This window comes from Equus caballus, chromosome 9 (genome assembly GCF_041296265.1).
Source record: "Equus caballus isolate H_3958 breed thoroughbred chromosome 9, TB-T2T, whole genome shotgun sequence".
In the NCBI taxonomy this organism is placed as follows: domain Eukaryota; kingdom Metazoa; phylum Chordata; class Mammalia; order Perissodactyla; family Equidae; genus Equus; species Equus caballus.
Genome location: NC_091692.1, coordinates 69,185,862 through 69,206,281, shown reverse-complemented (window position 1 = coordinate 69,206,281; position 20,420 = coordinate 69,185,862). Strand labels below are relative to the sequence as shown.

Genomic DNA, 20,420 nt, shown 5'->3' with positions numbered 1-20,420 from the left:
TGGTGGAGTTGGCAGAAAATGATGTGTATGAGGGCAGAAAAATGTCTTAAGCATTTTAGAAATATTTTCATAGAATGGAAAAAATTAAAATTTCAGTGCTAAATGAGATTTTGGTTGTATGGAAACTTTCAGCATTCTTGGCAAGGCGTTATTTTTCTAATAGTTTACAGTTACACTCAGAGGTCTTAACAGCAACAAGGCCCAGCCTCAGATACAGGCTGTACTCTATTTCGGATACTGAAATCCTTATGAAAATATCTGGAAGGATGTATTAGGTGTAATTGTGGACTTGAATACACTCTGAAATTGGGTTTAAAAATGTTTTAGCTGACATTTATTGAGCACTGACTGTCCCAGGCAAAATTCCAGGCACTTGACTCATTTAATCCTAACATCAAGGGTGATATTATGCCGTATTTTACAGATTGGGAAACTGAGGCACAGAGAGGTTAATAACTAATCCAAGGTCACACAGCTTGTAAATAGATTTTACACCAGGTAGTCTTGCTCCTGTTAGCCATTGTACTGGTCGTAAGGCCTGCCTTCAGAGTAGTAATTTTAATTGCAATAAAGGATATCAAAATTGAGAAAGACAAGATAGGAATTATTTTTCTTTAATATTTGTAGAGCCCTAACAATTTTTATTGATTTTTATAGATTAACTAATATAGTCCATGTGTAGATTATGCTGGCTGTTGCTCATAAAAAAATCAATGAACTTCAGTGAAATTGTGGAAAGTTGAATACATGAGGCTGTTTGGATGCAGATCAGTAAAATAAACCATAAGGATGTGAACATCAAAGGAATGTTAAGGTCTTCAGTATTTTCCACTTAATCATGAACTAGTCCTTTCTCTATGTGTCAAAATGTTTTATGTGCCACCCGGCGTATCTTGAGTATTTCCGTAAACAGATATCATTAGATTTTGTCAACTTAATCAAGAGCTTTTGCATTTCTACTGAAGTGGAGCTCTGGAACTTCCACCCGAGAGAGAGAATGCTCAGCCAGGATACAGCAGAGAATGTTTTCTGGTGGACTGTTGTATAGTCTATCACTTCTCCCCAACAGGGGCCAGACCAGGAAAATAAAGCTCAAATGTGGGAGTGGACTTGAGTGTTTATCTTTATGGCAGGGTTACATATGTACTCTCATGCCCTTCTCCCATCTGCACTTTTGATGGTGCACCCAATCAATGTAACGCTGCCAAATGGTCCGTTAATGGTTTTTTCCTAAGAATTAGTGAATTATAATCCTCATCTTCCCAAAGGTAGCTGTCATCCAAACCCCAGTCTAATAGGATTTATTGCATGTGCTGTGTTCTAGCCACTGATCTGGGGGCCTGCCAGATGCTTAGTAAGTGCTCTGATGTGTTGAGAACAAAGCATTATAGCTCTCATACTTAGCAGAGGCTGCAGCGGACCACACACCAACTGTTAAACATATCTATCGGCTGCCAACATAAGAGAAATAAACGTGGAAACTTCTTTTACACACAAACTTATAAACCAAGAGTTTTAAATCATGCAGATGTATGCTTTAGATTGGGCTTTTTTTTTTTTTTTTTCCTAATTGAGGAGAGTTTATTGAGGAGACTGTCTGCATGCAGACAGATGGGCATGATTAAAGAGCTCTAACAAGGTCTGGTGAAATACTTGGCGCTGGCAACAGCTTGGAGCCATTCCCACATCCTGAAGGGGCAAGAGGAGGGTCAAGTGACCCAGAACCCAGAGGGAGAGGACTCTGAGGCTCTGGTGAAGTACTTTGATAGAGGAGTGAAGCCCCGGACAGGAAGGAGCCAGAGAGATGAATAACTGCCCTGACTTCTCTGTGTCATTGGCATAATTTGTTGTGTGGCATTTGGTGTACAGTAGGTTATTGACAAAAAGTTATGCGTTGAACAACATAGTGTGTTGATTTGGGTAATTCACTGAGTTAAAATCTTCTACCACCTAGGCCTGTATCTGACAGCAGCCAAGGGGAAGCACTAAGCTCCGTGAGTGCAGGCTGTGGTTCAGTGAGTGACGCTTCAGCTTCAGGGACCTGGCTGCAGTGGGCTTAGATCCCAAGATGCACGGACTAGAATGTTTGTGGCATTGCAGGAAAGCGATCTCTATGTAGGAGTCTAAGGAAAGGAAGGGAGCCCTCACTTCACCACATATCAAAGGTTTCTGCCAAACCTAGGTTTGAATCCTGGCTGTATATTGACTAGCTTTCATTCATTCACTCAATCGGTATTTATTAAGCATTGCTCTGTGCTGATCCACATTGTTCCAGGCACTAAGGATAGGGGAATGAGAAAACAGACAAGATGCCTGTTCTTGAGGAGCCTGCCTTGATTATGGGAGATGGCTGATACACAAACAGACAGGGTAAGTTCAGATAGTGACAAGCAAAACAAGGTAATGCTATAGACAGCCACTCTGGGTGAGGCAGGGGAGTGGCTGGGGAGATGACCTTTGAGCTGAGAACTTAGCCATATTCATGCATGTTTGGGGAGGGCTGGGGCAGGGCAGAGCAGTGAGTTAGGAGGGGGAAAAGAGTGGTCATAGGTGAGGTCTGTATTGTTAGAGTAATGGGGAGCAGTTGGAGCATTTTAAGAAGAGAGACATAATTTGATTTATGTGTTTGAGATCCTTCTGGCTACTCTGTGGTGCTTGGATTTTTAAGAGATAAAACTGGAAGCAGATACACTAAATTTGGGTGTCTTAGCCTAGGAAGGAGGCAGTGAAAAAAGAAACAGTGTATGGATAGGTGTATATGACGGAATATAAGGTCCCCCATTTTGCCAATAAGATTTTAAAATGTTTTGTTTTATTTGCTCACTTGAGTAAAGCTTTAGAGGTATGGGTGAAATAGTCAATATCCAGTGGGTTTTTGTTATTTTAATTAAGCATGTTTGTACTCTACTATTAATTTAGAAACATTGATTTTTTAATTCATAACTAATTTAAAAATTTCATTCCATTTTTCTCACCCCTAGAACTACTTTTTAACTCATCTGGCTTTTCCAGAGCAAATCATCTTCACTTCTGTCCAATTTATTTGATAGAAAGTAATTTTGAATCCGTGTCTTGTTTTCTCATTGGATATTTTTTCAAGCCTACAAGTACTGTAAGGTTATGGGTTAAGTTACTGTAAAAAGAGACCCCAAAATACAGAGGTTAAAACCAGACAGAAGTTTGTCTCTTGCTAACCAGCACATAGGTATTTGGGTGATTCAGTCTGCTGGCAGCTATGTCAGGTTGACTGTCATCTGTCAGGAGAAGGAAGGGGGGAGGGGACCAGGGGACACTCACCCAGTCATTTTAAAGTCAGGACACAGAAGTGGCACATGTCATTTCCAATTATATCCTGGGACACTTAGTCTAATGGGCACCTGTTATTCCGGAAGGAGGGGCAAATGGAGGTGGACATTGGAGGACAAGTAGCAGGTAGTCACAACAGCCGCTGTACAGCTTGGGGACAGCTGGTGGTTCTTTTTCCTATAGATGCGTATGAGTAGCCTTCACTCTCCAAAGCTATTCAGTTCCTGAATTCAGTTAGCCAGGATTGTGAGTTTTTGCGACCTCTACAACTTACCTGTTGACTGTATTGCTATTTAAAGTGATCTTTAAAAAGCTGGAGGAGTCGTACCATGGGAATGACTACAAAATCTGTTTTGAATTTCTCAGCCCCCTTCATTTTACACAATCCCCCGTCAGTTGACCTCCGAAGGTAGCCCAAACCAGCTCTGATTGAGATCAATTTAGACTGAAGTCTTTTTCAGATGACACTTTTTGTTCAAAGAAGGTGATTACGAAAGAGAGCTCTATAATAACAGGCTTTGGAAAGACTCTAATGTAAGAGGATTTCTTTCTTCTTTTCTGAGAGGTCATTGTGGGAGGAGGGTACCTCACTTATATTTAGACGCTGAATAGGGTGGACCAGGCCGCCTGCAGAGCAGTTGGGGGAAGGGGAGTTAGTGGATGGAAGAGTTTCTTTGGTAACATAAAGAAATATTGTCTCTTTTTCTCTATAATGTGGGGGAATGATTAATACTTAGCTTTTTCAAGTTGCTGTGAGAATCATAAAATATGCTAGGTATATGGCAGAGCATATGTGTCACGTAAATACTGCACAAGCACTAAGGAAACATGCACATCCTGTATCTTTGCAAAAATCAGTGTCAGCATTTGGCAGAAAGCTGTATTGGTAGTGACAGTGTTTGCCTGGTATACAGTATGTGCACAATAAATGATCACTGTGATTACTGTTATTAAATGAGGAATGAGGAATGTTTACAAATAGCCCAACTTTAAGGCGTTTGAATGCCCACTCATCATCTTGTCTGCATTGGTCCTACTTTATCACAGATCCCGTCTTGGTATGAATTATTCTGATATAATGGAGGACTTTGGTGGAAGCTTGATAAAACGTATTTACTCTAAGCAAACTCTTATTTCTTATGGAAGAAATATGCCAACAGTTGTCCCAGAGAGCCCTCGATTCCGTTTTCTCCTTTCAGAACAACAGATCTCTCCTGTTTCTCGCTCCCAGGCAGCACTGTGAAGTGCCTCGCATGTTTAAGTAGCTGGACTTTATGGAGTACACCAAACATTCGCCTCAAAGCATCACATGCTTGCCATTAAATTTAGGCATGTGTGGGGTTTTGACATAATTTCTTTCTTGCCCATTGGGATACAGTCATTCTAGCAGAACTCTTAAGTGTTTTGTCCTAACATTGTCAAAGGACCAGCCTTGACTGCTGTTGTAGGCATTTACTTCTATTTGACAATTTGGTATTTCTTTAAATGCTTTGTGTCCATTCATGAGGGCGATGGTTTCATTTGAAATGCTGCACTCACCAGGGAGAAGCTCCTGTGCTCTTCTCTGATACGCCAGCCTCCCCTCTGCCTCCTGTTGCTATGGTGCCCGGCAGAGTAACTTCCTTGCCCTGCACATGTAGGAGGCTCGGTCTCCATGGATACCCCACTCTGAGACTGTACTCCACTGAGCGATGAGCTGCACACACTGTATTTCTGCACAAAACATACCCCAGCCTGTGGTGGGAGGCTGTCTGCAGAGGCAGTGTTTGCCATGAAAGTCTACGGAGCTTACCTTCTAAGTAAGTAGTACTAGTCACAGTAAGTAAATAATTATATTGGATCACAGAGGATATGCTCTGTGTGTGTATGTTGGGGGGGCGGGGTAAAGTTAGTTGTGGTAGGCCAAAAATGTGGTCTGAAAACAAAGTTTCAACTCTGCCTTTCAGAGGCAACTCCGAATGCAGAGCCTGTAACTAAACTTTTAATAATACACACATGGATTGTTTTAAATACCCCTTGTCACTTGTGACAAATCACTTGTGACACTTGTGAGTCTGTCTGAGCAATTTGAAGCCAAAATGAAAAAGAATGACTACAGATACTTCCATTTTAGAATGCTCTTCTAACTGTGAGCATTGCATGCTGCATTTGTAAATGCAAAGCCTGGACTTAACCCAGTGGTACTCTGGGAATAGATGAGCACAGCCACAATTAATGCTAATTGGCACCGCACAGAGTTTGCAGTGGGCCTCTGTGTAGGCTGAGACGCCATGTATTTATTATCAAGAGAGAGCCTGCTCATGTGCTCTTGTCTGCCGGGTCACCATGGAAATTATTCAGAGCACATCTCTCTGACCAGTTTTAATTTACTTTCCTGACTTGGCATCCAGTAGAAATTCTGAAACTCTTCATGTCCATGGAATTAGGATGTGGAAGAGTTTTCTTTTTATTAACTGATTTGATCTAATACTCTTTACTGTACATTCTAAGAGCATAAGGGTTGGGTTTGCAATGTTGTAAAACCCATGCATCATCTTAAAGCTATTTTCATGTGCTGGGCAAATGATTAATGCCTGTGGTGTTAACATTAATTGGTAGAAACAGAAGAGCTAACGTATGCTAACCCCAACTCTAGTCCAATAACTTTAATATTGTGTAAAATTTAGATTTTTAGACTGTCCGTAGTAGATAGCTGGCATCTAGCAGCTCTAAAAAACAGTAAAAGAGGTACTGTATTGATATAAGAGAGATTCATATTTTAATCATTTAAAAGTATGGCCACAGTATTATGCTAGATTGTAAATTTCTCTTATGTTCGCTACTCATGACCGACCATTAGGCAAACGACAACCAATGTGATGTCATCTTTTCCAAGTGTTAGTCATGGCTTAATTTTAATTGCCCCAAATGGTAAAAAGGTACCACCCTTTGTGAATGTGAATGTGCTGGTGACTACTGTGGCTCTGACTTTGTCACTGAGGTCAAGCTTTAGGTCATTGCTTTAATATTTTATGTTTAATATTTTATAAATATAATTTCCATCCATCAAAGGAGCATCAGACAGATAAGGGTGTGTGATGAACTCTTTAGTGATCATGGTTTTGAAGAAATTGATGTTGATGACACTTTCTCCAAAGTTTTTCACTTCATTAGTAGTATAAGGCCCCTTTTCCCTTTCTCATTGTGTCTGTGATAAATTCCCCTGCCCATCTCTGAAAACCAGCATAACATGGAATCTGTTTCTACCTGCAAGTATCTGAATCTCCTTTCTGAAACTGTTTTCTCATCTGTTTAGTAGAATAATAATAGTACCTATGACATGAGCCTGCTTTGAAATGTCAGTGGCATAATCAGTGGTGCATGACATACAATAAATATTTACTGCAGTTGTATTATGGTTATTATAGACATCATCATCATCGTTACAATGCTTTGTAGTCCAAGGAAGCTGTAGCTATAGCTTGAACAATTCTTTAGTTTGGTTCCCTTCAGCCTATCAAATTTCCTATCAAATACTTATTAAGAAGTTATGTGCTTGGCATCCTGATGGGAATTAATGGCATGCGATGTACATGAAAATGTCCCTAACAAAATGTGAGATATACAATAGCTTTCTCTTTTCAAATGCATGGGTTTCTCTTGTTGTTAAATGGCTATACATATATATAATAAAATGTTTGCCAATTAATTTTGCCCCCACTAATGAATTTGTAGGATTTCACGATGGATATGTAAGATAAAAGGGGCTAGGCCATAGCTTGTCTAGTTAATATTTATAACTTGAATTTAAAATGTGACAATTAAAAATCTAGGTTCAAATTTTAAGCTCACTTCCTTTTCTGAAAGGATTTCCGTTCAGAGTGCAATAAATGGCATATTTTGAAAAGAGAGCAATTTCATTAAGTTGAAAGTTTGGGGAATGATGGGAGAGGAAGAGATGGGAAATGATTGATTAATCTGTATAAAAATAGACCCCATGCTGGGATTTTTCCTTTTGCACTAATCCTGTGTGACATCTGAGCCAAAAAAAACATAAAACCAATGCCATATGTGCAAAGCCTGCTGGTACTGATTTTAAAACGCATGAAGAGTTGACCCAAATTATATTTTGCAGCTTCATTTTTATTGTAATGTCATTTTCATTTTCCATTTCTTCTTTCTGGCATATTCTCTTCCTTCCATCTGTTTGCCCTGGAAAGAACATGGCATGTGCAGCAAGGACTATACCAACGCACTTGAATGGAAAAAGGGGAGGACATTTGTAGGATGTGATTTAAAATGAGGTGTTTAGAGGTCGGAAACTTGGGAGTCAATGTATGTCCAGCTCTATAGCTAAATATATTTCACTAAACATGATTTCAGATGTAATATCACTCAGATAATCTAGCAAGAATAAGCCTTCCGTTGTAATGTTTCAAGGCAAAAATGAAATCCCATTAACATCCCCACTAGCATGGTGACCTTTTATCTCTACTGTACTGATCTGTGACCAAAATCATGCCCCCCTTCCTTTTCCATTGTTGTTAGTCATACACAATTTGTCAGGTGTTTCTTAGATGCTTGGTGCTGCTCCAGTGAGTTGTGGATCACATCCTTGTGTCGACGTCTGAGGAGCATTTTGAGGTGTCGGTTGACAGTTCTATTTGTCGAGTCCTTCTTCCTCAGAGGGAGTTGGTGGCAGTTTCAGAGGGAGGGATGCTCGCTTGTCCTGTGCAGCGGCAACATTATTCAGGGAAACTGGATCTTCCTGAGTCGTTGGCTTCTTGTACTCACCCCTGTGGCGGAGATACGCAGGCTCTGCAAGCCTCTGCCAGGAAGATCTGATTTCTGCTGGGACTATTGGCGGGCCTGACTGTTCTTGAGAGGTGGAGGCTGTGCCTGAACCTGATACTAGGTTACTGCCTGACATCCAATGCTCTTCCCCTCGTAGTGGGATCCAAGCCACAGGCTGAGAAGCGCTACTGCATACAGAGCAATGGTTTGCGGGCCGTGCCATCGTTCGTATACTGCCAAGCCCAGCTTACCAGGGACAGTAAAAGGGTTTTGTCTGTGCAAAGCTGGGGCATTCTTGAGTTTTGGATGGGATTCTCCAACTTAGCATTTCCACCCTTCTTTTCTCCTCAGTCTCAGCCACCATTTAACAGAACTGAATGAATCCAGTAATGCTACTCATTTGTTTTCTGAACAAATATTTATTGATGTGCCAGGCAGTGAGCCAGGCACTGGGATACAGCAGTAAACCAGGGGCTCCCTGTACGTTTGTCTTGTGTTCCTGGGGGAAGTACACGGTCCCATGAATGCACAGAAGAGGACCATGGGATCCATACTCCGGCAGTCTAGAAAGTGTCCCAAGGGAAGTAATGCTGTAATGACACTTATAAAGGGTAAAAGTAGGTTTTTAAGTGCAAAGACATTTGGAGATCTGAACGTTACATGCCATTGCTATTAATATGAATGTTATGTACTCCCTTAGATTTTTTTTAACATTTTATTGTTATGATTACCATGTTATATTTAACAATTATTTCTTAGATCACTCTTTACTAGGATGTGAGCTTCTCTTAGATATGGACATATTCTTTCTTTCTTTCTGTCTGTCTCTTCTCTCTCTTTCTTAATTGTTTTATTATCTTTTAAGTTCATTTTAGCTGTTTCCCATATTCTTTTTAATATTATCTATAAAATATGTTGCATAACAAGAATCTATGTGACATATATGAAAGCTATGCAGTATGGTAATAAAGGAAACGTTCCCCTTTAAGAGTTCCCACGCCAAAGCCGCCTGCGTGCTCTCGCAGATCTCATTCTCTGCCTCTCCCCAGAGGTAACCACTGTATTGAAATGTGTGTTTTACCATTTCCTTGCACTTTAAAAATAATTTTTACCACATTGGGTATATGTCCCTAAAAATATGTTGGAACACGTGGGTACAATTTCAAAGTCCTGGAGCCTGATTTCTTTACCTTTATGTTCTCTCTAATTAGCACAGTGCTAGAATTGAGTAGGTCCTCAGTAGATGTTTATGAGTGAATGAGTATGCCCCAGAGCTAGAAGATATTTCTGTGATGCTATATGTCAGGCGATACTGGAATTCAGCTTTAGTGGATTTGTTCCTTTTGAGCCTTGTTAGTTTTGTCTCTTTGGGGTGCTTATAGGTATAGGCTACAGAAATTAGTCACATACTATTTTAATTGTTTGGGGATATTTCCAAACTACCATTTCCTCTCCATTTTACTGCCATGCAAACGCTCTCTAGTGGTCCTACAAAGAGTGGCCTTAATATTTTTGTAATGGTCTGCTTTGCTTTTCCATTCCATTTTGGTTTTTCATAGAACGTTAGGGGGTGGGGAGGAAAGGGGTGGAGAGAATTGAGAACACTGAGTACACTGGAATTTAAAAGTTAACTTGTGTAGGGGGTGGAGCAGAGAAGCTGGGCAAGCAGAGGGTTGGCCTGGGAACATGTGCTCCATGCCAGATATCACTTTGAGTTGAGATCCTGGGGAAGGTTCCATTAAACAAGTCTGTGGAAATGCAGAGCGTCATTTGTGTACAGAACATAATCTAATCGTGAGTATGCTTCGTTCTTTTTCAATGCTATAAACCACACAAGAGTAAGTAGAGAACTTTTTCAGGGGGACCTGCAAAACATTTTGTTCAGAAGCTTGAGAGTTCGAAGAGTTTTCAGTTGATAAACAATGCTGTGAGGTGAAATGCTGGAGCTTGCTGCTGGAAGCTCAGCTGGTTTGCAGAATGCCTTGTCTCTCCCCACTGTGCACCCAGCTCTGCAAGGCCACCGTGGGAGTGTGGCATCCCAGGTGAAGTGGCCTCCTGGGCGGGTGCTAGGCTCTTCGAGCCTTTAACAGGTGTCCCAGGGCCGGAATTCAGGAGCCTTGCACCTGCTTTCCTCCGAGCCTGGCCCTTGATCCAGAATTCTCTGTTTGCTGCCGGGCCTTCTCCTGGAAACACTTCATGCGACTTCATTATTCCCTGTCTGTCTCCCTGGTTCTCGCTGTAGTTCTTGAAGACGTGTCTGAATTAACACAAACCCCACTAGGCTTTCCATGGCTTCTTTTGTTTTTGTTCTAACACTCTGTACAGATGCCAGCAATTGCCAGAATTTACCCAGCTTATTTGTTTTTATTATATTGACGTTTGTGCTCACAAGTAAAAAATAATTGCGTTAAAGATTGATTACACAGTGGTAAATACAGCATTGATCTTGGAGCATCTCAGTCCATTCTGATTAGATTATTCAATTTTTCACATAGTCTTCAGGCAATTGGAGAGATATTTTTTCCTTTCATTTGATGGAGATAATTCCTGTTTTGTTTTTCTGCTCTTTGGTTGTACAGAAAACATACGTATCTCTATTCAGCTGTTCTTTTATGGCGCCAGCACTGCAGTCAAACGTGTAACATAAGATGGAGGTGTTTCTTAATGTTTAACTTTCTTTGTACTTTTCCTATTTTAAATCCTTTTGTTTACTCGGAGTTTTAAATGAATTTGAACCTATGCAGTTACTTTTGTGAACCTAATTGCTATGTGGAAAGGGACTCCATGGTCTGAGCTCTTTCTCCCTTAACCGTAGGCCCATTTTCCTGTCATTGTCACCTGCCTTGCCTTCCATCCTCCAGACCCTCCTCCAGCTATTGCTGCCACAATGTCTCCATAAAGCATCACTCAGTTCATATTACCACCCCGTTCAAAACTCATCATGGCTCCCTCTTGACTTCAGAGAAAACGCCCTTAGCATAACGTTCCATGCCTTCCCTATTTTAATTAGCATAGTATTCACATTCTTCAACTCTCTGGGTACAAACTCACCCTTTTGGCTGCGTTTTCTCATCCGATCATTATGCTCCAGCCAAACAAGGGGTTCAATATATCCTAAATATGCCCTGTGTTTCCCTTCCTCTGTGTGTCAGTTCATGCCATCCCTTTCACCTAAGGTCTGCTCCCTTCTCCACCCCCAACACTTGTTCATATTCTCCCCGGTGCTCAAGGCCCATCTCAAGTGGCATCTCTTTGGTGACATATTCCATGCCCTCCTCCCCTCACCCTAGCTGAGAGTATTCCTTCTTCCTCGTGCTCCCTTAGTGCTCCTCTCTGTATTGCGCTCATCATGTCCTGCCTCATAGCCTAGTTATTTGCATAGTTCATGTCCTCCTGAAAGGAGCTTTGAGCACAGAACTGTACTTCTCCATGTTTCCCCCCCAGTGCCTGAGCGTGTGCAAGGCTCAACCCATATTTGAAACGGACTAAATTGAATGTTATCATCTTGGTTTCCAGTTATTAGATCTTTGTGAATTCTGATCACAAGGTACCAAGCAGAGTGGGCAAAGAAGAAAGAAGAGTCTGGAGTCAGACAACCAGCATTGCTATTTACTAGCTCTGTGACTTGGGGCAAGGCTCATCACCACTCACAGCCTCAGTTTCCTTGTCTGTACCCTGTATGTCTTTGGGAGGAAGGATTAAAGGAAATAGCAGATGTAGAGTTCTTGACAGAGTAGACTTTCAGTCTGCGGCTGCTAGTGACATTAGTATCTGACTCTGTTATTCGTTGTTAGTCATCCCTTCAAGGCTTGTGTAATCTGTCAACACCATGCCTTCTGTGTTTTCATTCATGTCATTAATAAAGCATGTTAAATAGGATAAGGGCAAAGACAGAGCCAGGTGACATGTTACTAGAGATTCCCTCAAGGGTGACAAGCAATCCATTAGTCAACATCCTTCGAGTACTGAACTATGCTGTTGGCCAGTGCACATGTCAGCCTTGTTCATAAGACTATCCTAAATGTTTTGACTAAATGCCTACTGCATTCCAGATACATGATTGATGTGGCAGCCCGCAATCATAACTCTGTCATAAAAGGAAGTGAGAATTGTTTTTTATATCTAGTTCCTAGTGAACTCTTGCTGCTCTAACTTGCCTTATTAAGGGAACTTTTCTACAGTTTTGCTGGAGATCAGCACCAAACTTAGCAGTTTCTGGTCTTCAGAATGTATCTTTTTCTCTGCTTTGATAACTGGTGCACTTTTTGTCCATCTCCAACCTGCTACCTCTCTTCCTTTGTGATTTCTCAAAAATTAGTGGTGCTGTTTCCACAATCACACCTGTAAGTTCTTTCAGTCTCTGTCTTTCCTCATTCAGTAAATATTCTTCGGAGTCTACTGTATGCCAGGCACTGTGCATGGCTTTGGGAATACAGTGATGAACAAGACAGAGGTCTTCCCAGGCTGCATGGTTTCTGTGTGCTAAGTTTTGGAGTGAAAACTTGAGTTTTAAGAGATCTGGGCATCTGGGGTGGAGGAAGTATTTATCCTAATTGTAAATAAGACCAGTCTGTCAACCCAATCTAAAGGGAGAGAAAAAAGAAGGTAACTTGGTAGAGAGCCTTTCTAGGAGCCATTGCTGAATGGCAAGAGTGGAGGAACCTTTAATGCCGTGAAATCTTTCAAGGTGGCAGCACCTACTGTGTGCTAAAGGCTGCATTAGACCCTGTGGTACAGTGGTGAACAAGCCCTCAAGTGTGCTGGGAAATTGCAAACAGGCGATTGCAGTGCAATTTGATAAATGCTTGTGAAATTGTGGGTGGGGTCCAAGGATAAAGGAGAGGCACCCAACCGCTTTCTGAAGGAATTAAATGTGGAGGCTAAAGAGACCTGAAGAACAGGTAGTAAGTACCCAAGCCCAGAAGTACAGGAAAATCATCCAGGAAGAGGGAACAGCATGTGTGAAAGCTGAGAGTCCATGGAGTGTTTGTGCCGCCTTCAGGAAATGGTGATGGTTGCCTTGCTGGGGGTGTGGCAGTGGCTGGCTAAAGAGATTGTGAAGAGCTTGTGAATCATGCCAGGGAGTTTGGACTTTATCTTAAGGACACGGGGCGTCATTAAAGTGTTTCAACAGGGGAATCACCTAATGAGATTTATGCTCTGGAGCAGTGTGGAAGATGGAGCGCTCAGGGCCACGCCGAGCAGCTGGGACACAGTGAGGGGCTGTTTCATGAATTCCAGGTGAGAAATGATGCTGGCCTGGCTTGGAGCATTCAGGCTGGGAAGAAGCAGACAGATCACAGAGTCACTAAACAGACAGATTTGAGGAAGTGGCTGTAGTTTATAGTTAAATATTGAAAAAAAGAACCATTTACTGCAGTGGTTCAAACTTTAGTGTGCATGAAAGATAACCTGGGCAGTTTGTTAAAATGTGGGAATGACTTGAAGAAATCTCTGTCGGCAGATCTGCGATATGAGTTGAGAATCTGTATTTTCAGCAAATAGTCCAGGTGACACTGATGCAGATGGTCTTCAGACCATACCATGAAAAACCCCTTTCTACTGGATGTTTTAAAATGGCAATACTTCTTTTAAGTGTATTCACAATATAACTTTTCATTTAAGAATGAAGATTCAGTCCTATTATCTCTGCTGAAAATAGGTGAGTGGCTCAGCCCCCAGGGTTAATGTGCTAAAAAAAGAGCAGTCTTCTTGCTTGTGTGGTCTGTGTTCACTAACTGTTTGCTCTCGGTAAGGGATGCAGAGCAGGGCAGAGCAGTGATAATGTTGTTAAGACCCTCTGCTGCAGACTATTCATAAATGAATTTTCGAAGATTTCAGCATGCCCTTTGCAAGAGCAAGCCAGCAAACATTTACGGGGAAAACAAAATTTCCCCAGCTCTTGAAGTTCCATGGGGATATGCATTCTTAGGGTTTACGGCATATTTTGATGTATTTATTATTGTGATATTTCCCAAGCCAATGTGCCTGGCTTCAAATCTCAGCTTCACCATTCACGAGCTGGGTGACCTCAAACAAGTTTTCCTTCTTACATCTGTAAAATGGGAATAAAATTGTACTTATCTCCTAGGCTTGATGGGAAGATTAAATGAGAATACAGGTAAAGTGCTTTGAACAGCGTGTGAACATACTAAGCCATTTCTGAGCATTACCGAGAGAAGCCAGGTAATCTGTAATAAGCTTATCACTTGCATTAGAGTTTAGTCATGTAATAAACACTTCATCTTCTTATTTGTCACCGTACTTTAAAAAGAACACATACCAAACATATGGATAAGTAGGCCAATAATAGTAATGATGAATATTTACTGTGCACTTACTGTAGTCCCCATTAGGTCACTTAATTCTTACACCATCTCATGCGAGTGGCCTCTATTGATCCCTTTTTAGAGTGAGGAAACTGAAGTTTAGAGAGGGTAAGCGATTGTCCAAGGTCACATTACCATTAAAGGAAAGATCAAATATTTGAACTCAACCCATCAATGCTAGAGCCTGCTCTTAACCACAGCTGTTAAATATGTATTGTCAGTTCCAGGAAAGCGTGGTTAGTAACACTCAGATTTATGCCAAGTAAATTAAGAAATTGACTCATTTCAAATGTGAAATGTGTAAAAATGATTCCAAAAATGTATACCATGGCGTACAACTATATTTTATATCACAGTCAAGGCTGCTGCTCTTTCTCAGAGGCACCCACTCAGGAAGCTGCTCTAAGAGGGATCCCAGTCAGAGGGTGTCTTAGAGTGGTGGTTCTCAAGCTTCAGTGTTCAGATACCTGAAGGGCTTGTTACAATATTCCAAAGCAGGACAATTGCTTTCTAGTACAGAGACTTTTATATAGTCTTAAATATTAGCTTAAAACCCAATATTTCCCTCACCTATGGCTCAAACCAAGCATTTGACCTTGTAACTAGGTACTTCACCAAGTTCTGGGCACCAACAGCTACTCACAAGGAAGCCACTACCTGTCTCCCTTCCAACCCACCCTGGGACAAGGATTTTCTCCTTTAGTGAGGTTATGTGCATAATCCAGTAACTCTGGGTCAGCTTCTCACTTTCTTGGGCTGATCTCATTGCCAAGGCTAAGGGGCGCGGTCATGGAATGACCTAAACAAAACCCAAGAGGACATCAGGTAATTCTTGATCTTTTAAGGCTACTCAGAATGACCCTACCTAGGACGAAGGGTCACCTTAAGCATGTGGGATCCTAAAATTGGGAAAGGGTAAAGCAGACATTCTAGTTACTTTTAACTCTTAATTCTCTGTAACAGTGAGAAGGAAAAGGGTAGAAGGACAAATGATTCACAAAGCATTTCTTTTTGCCTACAGAATACATTACATAAAAGTAGATTTGCTCTTTTGATTTTTTTTCTTAGCAAGACTTGTGCCTCTGGAAATGCAAGTCAGTGTTTATCAGAATGGAAGATTTAGCTAGATGAGTAACTGGAATGAACCAAACTCATATTCTCATCACCAGGAGAACAGAGAAATAAATTACAGTATAAGTCATACAATGGAATATTACATAGCAGTCAAATGGACTACAACTATATGGAAAATTTTAGCAATATAATTTTGAGTGAAACTTGTCCCCCAAAATTATATATATCTTGATAACCTGTTTATTAAAAAGTGAAAAATAGGCGAAACAGAAAAAAAATCTACTTTTTAGGAATACTTATAGACGTGATAATTCTTTGTAAAAATGAAAGCAAGGAAATGTGGACCAGGGATAGAATGAGAGGGTAGGTGTAAGTTAGCATTAATGTTCTAGATTTTGTGATGGGTGGTGGTTTCTCTATTATACTATTAAATGTAAAGAAATAAAAATATAAATATATAAAAGGCCAGTCAGTAAGTAAATAAAATAAAGAAAGTCTTGCTTGGACCCATAATGAGAGTGTGTCAAGAACTAAGGAATTTGATTCCAATTTTGTGCATCTGAGACTCATATTTAAAGGGGGGACGAGAAAATAGCGTTCTGGATTGCAGAGAAGATAATGAAATGTCACGCTCTGGGTTCATGCTTGCTTTCCACACAGCACTAGAACACCTGAAGTCTTTGCCTCTTTCTCCCATCTCTCATCTCAGTTGGTCCAGCTTATAAATGGAGATCACTAGGCAGGGTATCCATAGACCACTGAAGATTGTCACTGGAGTCACTTCAGACACAACTATGGCCATGTGTCACTGGGGTGGGAAAAACATGTGTTTCCTTTTCTTTGCTATCCACTTTTCTGAGAAAGGTAACACGTTTGCATGTTTTCTCAGAGAAGCAAAGGTAGGAATTTTAGAAAATAGGAAAAGGCCTATGTGGGGCCAGCCCAGTAGCATAGCAGTTGGGTTCTCACACTCTGCTTAGGCGGCCCGGGGTTCGCTGGTCCGGATCCCAAGCACAGACCTACGCACCACTTATCAAGCCATGCTGTGCCAGCATCCCACATATAAAGTGGAGGAAGATGGGCATGGATGTTAGCTCAAGGCCAATCTTCTTCAGCAAAAAGAGGAGGATTGTTGGTGGATGTTAGCTCAGGGCTAATCTTCCTCAAAAAAAAAAGTGACAGATTTCAGAAAAAGACCTATGTGTCCAATATGAGGAACTTACAACTTTGCCAGTCACAAACTTTGGGGCCTGTGTCTTAGAAGGATTTTAAACCAGCCTGCCTCCAAATTGCCTTTATTGCATCTTTCCCCGCTGTTGCTTCCCCTCCCTCCAGTGCTGCTGTCTCCATATGCTGTTCCCTTCACCCCAGACGCCTGTCTTCGCAGCGCTTTGAGCTACAGTCTGGAATAGTCATGAACAGTTTCAAAAGCTAGCAAGTTCAGTGAGCCTCCTTCATAGAATCTTAATCCTTCCAGGTGGAAATAGTGATTTCCCTTTGTTAACCTCTTTCAGCACCTGATTTATGTCCCTTCGAAGGCATCTGCCTCTTTCTGAGGGCAGGATCAGTGTCTTAGCCCAACATTTATGAGGTGGGCAAAGATCTATGGACATACAAATATGAACTAATGAAATCTCACGCTTGTGGAGATGTTGTCTCCCGTAGTGCATTATATGTGACCCACAGACCCTACGAGAAGGTTCGGTAATTAGCTCTCTGTTATTGAGTGTGCTTTAGGCTTTCCCGTGATGTTGGAAGGTTCAGTCAATACAGGCCAGGTCTGAGGATTTACTCATTGATTTATAATCTAAAGGGAGGAGGAAGCATCTTTACCACCCTCTGTCAGAACCATCTTCTGTTTGTTTATTTTCATGCTTGTTTTGAATCCTTGCTTGCCACTCACACCCACACGACAGCCTCACCTCTCTCCTCGTCCGTGCTCCAAGTCCTTCTCTCTGATTTTGGCCTCACATGTGTTGGAACCCAAATGTGGTTCAGAGAGGGTGATCATGGAAGAAAAATAAAAATAATAGCAATATTATAAAGTGCTTACTGTGTGCGAGGCACTACATTTTACATGCTTTACACATGCTAACTTACGTAATCCTTATGACTCTGTAAGATAAATAAGACTATCATTCTCCTTTCACGAAAGAAAGTGAGTCACAGAGAGGCTAAGTGCCTTTCCCAAGGTCACACAGCTAGTAACTAAACCTTGTCAAGTCTGCTAAACCATTTTATCTCATAAAAAGCAAAGAAAAACAACTTTATGGAGACTGAAAATGCAAGAGAGAAAGGAGAGCTAGATCATTCATGAACCAAGGTGAAAGGACGTCAGAATACTACGAGTGGAGCACGGCCGGACGCCGACAAGCCATGCTGGCAGACGGTTTAAATGGAGTGAAGGCGAAGATCAGTGCTGCTAAGAAAGTCAAGGGCGTGAGCCAGAGGGGAGACACGACTGCAGTGTAGACCGTGAATTGTGGCGCTCCCGGGGCTGCTGCCGAGGGTGGAAAGCAGACATTGTATGTCGCCCTGGAGGCTGCGAAGAGGCGGTGATGAGGATGAAGGGAGGCAGTCAAGTCTGTTAGGTCTTAGAGTCAATTAAAAAACTGTGCTTAAGGACAGAAGTGAGGTTAAAAACAAAACAACGCACATTCTGTGTTAGAGCCCTGTCGTATGTCTCTGCAGCGAAGTGTAAATTATGTCATCTATTTCCCAGCAAGACAGACACACCACCTCACTGAGAAGAGTGGAAAATGAAGCGACTTCCAAAACGACCCATCCTTTCCTACTCCTTATATTCAGGACTTAAAATCACAGACGTCAATCCTGGCCCTGCCCTGACTTTTTAGTGTTGGTGGCGTGTCAGTCACCATTTCTCTCTCCCACCCCTTCATCACCTCCTTCCTCCTCTGTGAACTCCACCACAGTGTCACCCCTGCTCTGAACCCGCCACCACCACCTTGAGGGCTGCTTTTCCCTGATTTAGGCTTTCCTGCCAGACGTGGAGGGCAGGCACCTCATTTTGGTAAACACTGGATAAACACTTCTCCTGAAATAGAAGCAGCAGGCTCTCCAGCTAGCTTTTTTAAAGAGGCAGAAATCCAGTTCAGTTCAGTAACTTTGACAAGAAATCAAAGATAAGGAACATGGAAGAGTCTGGAAAATTCTTCAGGGAGGATTTGCACTCATTCTTACCAGGCCCCCAAGATAATCAATAAAGATGAAGTTCATGGCCTCTGTGGGGACAACCCTTTCCAGATCTGTTCAGTGGAAGGCACTGCCCCTCGAGCCCGCCTGCCAGAGAGTTCTTGACTGATGCTCGTTCAGTGTGGGAGACGATACATGCCTGTGTGGTTCCTATGGTGCCATTCAGCGTGTCACCTGTGGACGCATTGACCACACCAAAGCCGTCAAGTTAGGGCTGATGGGATAACCCAGATGGAGAGTATGCCAGATTGCTGAATGGTGTTGACACCCCCAACTGCAAACCGCTCAGCCCCTCCTCTTTAAAACAGGATTATAAGGACTTCAAAGCATGCATCAACTGCTAAGTATCCTGCTAGCTTTACATGTGTACATGGGTTTGTCTGGAACTAGCCCAGTTTTGAACAACCTGTGCCTTCTCTATGTCCCCTTCTTCCCTTCCAGTCCTCTGAGAACGCATTTAGCCCAGAAAGTGCTTCTGGAGAGCTGTGAGGGGACAGTCACTCTGTATGTTAAACTCTTCTCTCCCGTTAAACTCTTCTCCCTTGAATTAACTCGTCTTGGTGGTGGTCTATGCACCTTAACTTCTGCTCACTCGCCTTCCACTTCCCGTTGAAGAAAGCACTTGCAATTTGACCGGACCTGGAGAGAGATGCGGTGTGTGCTGGATCTTTGGAGCTCGCCTCCTCACAGTGTGGTGCCTGACCACTCACTGCACAGTCATCTGCGGTAATTACTGAAAATGCAGATTCCTGGCTTCCCCCAGATCTTCATAGCTGGGATTTCTGTGAATGTTGCTCAGAAATCTGCACAATTATTCAACTTCCCAGGTGATCCTTATGCACAATAAGGTTTAGGCGTCATTGCATTATTCATAATTATAGGATAATACTTAGGAGCGTGTCAAGCACTTTACGTGCATTTCACTTGTCATTCATTTCAACTTCGCAACAGCCCTACAAGGTAGGAATTGTTCCACCTAGAACAGGGCCTGACACATGACATGTGGCAGACACTCAGTAAATTTTTGTTAAACCATAAATTAACCTTTAAAAAATATATATTTACATATGTATCTGTATACACATAAATAAAGAAGCTAAGGCTTAGAGACGTTAAAAACACTTGACCAAGAACACATAGCTAGGGGCCGGCCCCCACGGCTGAGTGGTTAAGTACACGTGCTCTGCTGCTGCGGCCCAGTGTTTCGCCAGTTTGGATCGTGGGCGCGGGCATGGCACCGCTCGTCAGGCCACGTTGAGGCGGCATCCCACATGCCACAACTAGACGGACCTGCAACTAAGATATACAACTATGTACTGGGGGAACTTGGGGGAGAAAAAACAGAAAAAAACAAAACAAAACACATAGCTAGTGAGAGGTGGAGCCAGGTTTTATGGTGCCTTCTGTAGGTAGAGCTTGTTGGGGTGTGAATTTGCAGGCTGGCACCCCCTTCAGGTGATGGTGGGTAGTGCATGGAGGTGGTGCTGGAGGACCCAAGAGGCAGCTGATTTGGGTTGAACTGATTAATGGCTTCTCTAGTATTCTCCTCTTGGCCATCGCTGGTAAATTAACAGGGCCCCATATTTACTTATTACTAATGAAGAGAGCAGGCCAAGGGAGGTTGGGTGGTTGTCCACAAAGCCAAACAGCACCCATTCTCCTCCCCTGTTTACCGTAAGGTTGGCCAATGCGTAGTCTTAATTTTTGCTGGGAGTGAAGCAGGGG

General features: G+C 42.2%; 1 protein-coding gene across 22 annotated transcripts in view; it reads left to right on the top strand.

Moving 5' to 3' along the window:
* Positions 1 to 20,420, top strand: part of SYBU (syntabulin) — a 109,632-nt gene that overhangs the window by 70,295 nt on the left and 18,917 nt on the right. Inside the window, exon 1 of one of the 22 annotated variants that reach the window (XM_023648870.2) lies at positions 4,973 to 5,105. The exons of 20 other annotated variants lie outside the window; for them this stretch is intronic. In XM_023648870.2, the coding sequence (XP_023504638.2) occupies positions 5,078 to 5,105 (28 nt within the window). In that variant the 5' untranslated portion in view covers positions 4,973 to 5,077. Of the gene's footprint in view, positions 1 to 4,972; positions 5,106 to 9,713; positions 9,874 to 20,420 lie in introns of those variants that run through there. One more of the 22 variants, XM_070221719.1, reaches the window with a different exon arrangement.